Below are 3,589 nucleotides of genomic sequence, written 5' to 3' on the forward strand. Positions count from 1 at the left end.
TACAACACGATATACATAACAACCTGGATGGATCTCAAAATAATTATTCTAAGTGAAAGATGCCACACAAAAAGGGGCACATACCATATGATTCAATTCATATAAAATTCTAGAAAATGAAAACAAACCTGGAGTGGTAGAAAGCAGGTAAGTGATTGCCTGGGGATGTGCACCTCATTTGTCCATTCATTCAGTAACTATTTATTGAACGTTTCCCATATGAAAGGCCAACGCTAAATTCTATGAGAGACACAAAGAAATATAAGATCTGGTCTCAAAATTAATAAACTCATTTTGAGGAGACATGTCAAAGTTCAAGTAACCACTATACCAAGCACGTGTGATGTGTCGTATGTGTGACACAAGCAATGGAAATTCATACAATCACACTTTGTCATATCAGTAAATTGGAAATAAAATCCTAACATCAGATATTTGGTTAAATATATGAATATATAACTGAATACTCCACACTCTTTCAAAAATAATACATGATTTTATCTGTTGAAATGGAAAGATACTCATGATAGATTACAAAATGGTACTATGATACCCCTCCCACAATAAACACACACACACACACGTATACACATACAGAGAAATAGTTAAGAAAACTATACAATAAGATACTAACAGTGATTATTCTTTCAGGTATGAGATTATGTGGGTTCTATTCTTTTTTTCAATTTTATTTTACTTTTATTTATTTATTTTGGCCGCACCATGCAGCTTATGGGAATCTTAGTTCCCTCACCAGGGATCTAACACGGGCCCTCAGCACTGGAATCCCAGAGTCCTAACCACTAGACTGCCAGGGAATTTCTGGGGATTATTATATTCTTTTACTTTTATGTACTTTCTGATTTTTCTATATTGAGACTAAAAGAAGGAAATAATGTGACTTTTTTTTTCTAATAAATAGGAAAGGCTTTAGAGAAATTTTGATGCAGAGTCATGTTTTAGCCAAGTCATTTTTAAATTTTTTTACTGAGATTTGACACATAGCATTACATTAGTTTCAAGTGTGCAAGAAATGATTTGATATTTGCATACATTGTGAAATAATGACCACAATACATCTAGTTAACATCCATCACCATACATAGTTACAAAAAATTTTTTCTTGTGATGAGGACTTTAAGATCTACTCTCTTAGCAACTTTCAAATGTGCAATACAGTGTTATTAACTATAGTCACCATGCTGTACATTATATCTCTGTGACTTATTTATTTTATAACTGAAATTTTGTACCTTTTGACCCCCTTCACCCACTTTGCCCCCCTAAACCCCTCCAGGCATGTCATTTCTAAATGAGACTATATCTACTGGAGATACACGACTAGAGCAGTTAATTAGAATATATTTCTCGAGAGATGGTAGTTAAAACAATGGAAACAGTTAAGAAAACTCAGAGGAAACTAGACTCATGAAAGACTTAGTTATCACTTAAGACTTAGTTACATTTCTTTAGGTAGATATACTCCTAAGTATTTTATTCTTTTTGTTGCAATGGTGAATGGTATTGTTTCCTTAATTTCTCTTTCTGTTTTTTCATTGTTAGTATATAGGAATGCAAGGGATTTCTGTGTGTTAATTTTATATCCTGCAACTTTACTATATTCATTGATTAGCTCTAGTAATTTTCTGGTAGAGTCTTTAGGGTTTTCTATGTAGAGGATCATGTCATCTGCAAACAGTGAGAGTTTCACTTCTTCTTTTCCTATCTGGATTGAAACTGGAGCCCATTATACAGAGTGAAGTAAGCCAGAAAGATAAAGAACATTACAGCATACTAACACATATATATGGAATTTAGAAAGATGGTAATGATAACCCTATATGCAAAACAGAAAAAGAGACACAGAAATACAGAACAGACTTTTGAACTCTGTGGGAGAATGTGAGGGTGGGATATTTCAAAAGAACAGCATGTATACTATCTATGGTGAAACAGATCACCAGCCCAGGTGGGATGCATGAGACAAGTGCTCGGGCCTGGTGCACTGGGAAGACCCAGAGGAGTCGGGTGAAGAGGGAGGTGGGAGGGGGGATCGGGATGGGGAATAAGTGTAAATCTATGGCTGATTCATATCAATGTATGACAAAACCCCCCCCAAAAAAAAAAAAAAAAAGACTTAGTTACAATCGGTGCATGCTCAGGTGTGTCTGACTCTTTGTGACCTCATGGACTGTAGCCCACCAGGCTCCTCTGTCCATGGGATTCTCCAGGCAAGAATACTGGAGTGGGTAGCCATTCCCTTCTCCAGGAGATCTTCCTGACCCAGGGATTGAACCATCTCCTGCATCTCCTGCATTGCAGGAAGATTTTTAACCCACTGAGCCACCTGGGAAGCCCTTAGTTACTAGAGGAGACACCAAAAGAACAATGGGGAAAAAAAGAGGTCACTTCCAAGTGAGAAACAAGAAAACATTAGAACGAACAGAGAGGTAGGTGTGCTAAGCATAAGAGAGTGGGAGGTACTTACTCCAAGTGCCTGTAGGACTTACAGTGACACTCTTTAAGTAGAAGTGTCCAAAGCAAGTATAGAATTTTAAAACTGAAAAAAAAAAATAAAACTGAAGACGCCTTTTTAAAAAAATGTACCATGGCTCTTTGAGGAAGACGCGGTCGCCGCTGCAGCGGAGCTCAGTGCCGCCCGCTCTTGTTCCTGACTCACCGCTGTTCGCTCACGCCGAGGAACAAGTCGGTCAGGAAGCCGCGCCGCAGCCATGGCCTTTAAAGACACCGGCAAGACTCCCGTGGAGCCAGAGGTGGCCATTCACCGGATTAGGATCACCCTCACCAGCCGCAACGTGAAGTCTCTGGAGAAGGTGTGTGCTGACTTGATCAGAGGCGCGAAGGAAAAGAATCTCAAAGTGAAAGGACCAGTTCGGATGCCTACCAAGACTCTGAGAATAACTACAAGGAAAACTCCTTGTGGTGAAGGTTCTAAGACTTGGGATCGATTCCAAATGAGGATCCACAAGCGACTCATTGACCTGCACAGCCCCTCTGAAATTGTCAAGCAGATCACTTCCATCAGTATTGAGCCAGGAGTCGAGGTGGAAGTCACCATTGCCGATGCCTAAATCAATCTTTTTAATAAATTGATAATCAGTTGTTAAAAATAAATAAATAAATAAATAAATGTACCATGATATTACCTTATAAAATGTGTCATCTTTCTCAAATGCAAATCTAAATATGTCATTTAATGTCAAATTGCTTCTTCTTTGCACGTTAGAACTCATAGAAATCAGGAGACTGGAGCTAGAAAGGAATGCAAAGACCATTTCATCTTGGCCTTTGATTTCACAGATGAGAAAATTGAGGCCCAGAGAATCTGCCCAGGGTTACACAACTGATTTGCCCAGGGTTACACAACCAGTGACTTAAATACAGTTACGATTTTTCAGCTGTCTGTGCTAAAAGGGAATGCAGGAGCCTTGGTAAATGAATCCTTAGATATTGCACTAATCTCACTTTGTCAACAGTTTTAAGGTTCCTCCTTTCACAATCATTTCCTTTTCCTGTAACTCGGCTTGGGCCTAATCTATGCCCCTTCTTTCCACCTTCCCCTCTCCTT

At 38.7% G+C, this 3,589-nt stretch overlaps 1 protein-coding gene across 1 annotated transcript; it reads left to right on the plus strand.

Moving 5' to 3' along the window:
- Nucleotides 1-2,610: 2,610 nt before the first annotated feature.
- Nucleotides 2,611-3,131, plus strand: LOC122690025 (40S ribosomal protein S20). Its single transcript, XM_043896954.1, has one exon. It carries the CDS (start codon nt 2,733-2,735, stop codon nt 3,090-3,092), a length of 360 nt encoding a protein of 119 aa, XP_043752889.1. The 5' UTR covers nt 2,611-2,732; the 3' UTR covers nt 3,093-3,131.
- Nucleotides 3,132-3,589: the final 458 nt, after the last annotated feature.

The sequence above is a fragment of the Cervus elaphus genome, chromosome X, assembly GCF_910594005.1.
Source record: "Cervus elaphus chromosome X, mCerEla1.1, whole genome shotgun sequence".
Lineage (NCBI taxonomy): Eukaryota > Metazoa > Chordata > Mammalia > Artiodactyla > Cervidae > Cervus > Cervus elaphus.

Bases quoted from the DNA above. Each gene is read 5' to 3' on its own strand.
- LOC122690025 (XM_043896954.1), top strand. From the start codon at position 2,733: ATGGCCTTTAAAGACACCGGCAAGACTCCCGTGGAGCCAGAGGTGGCC.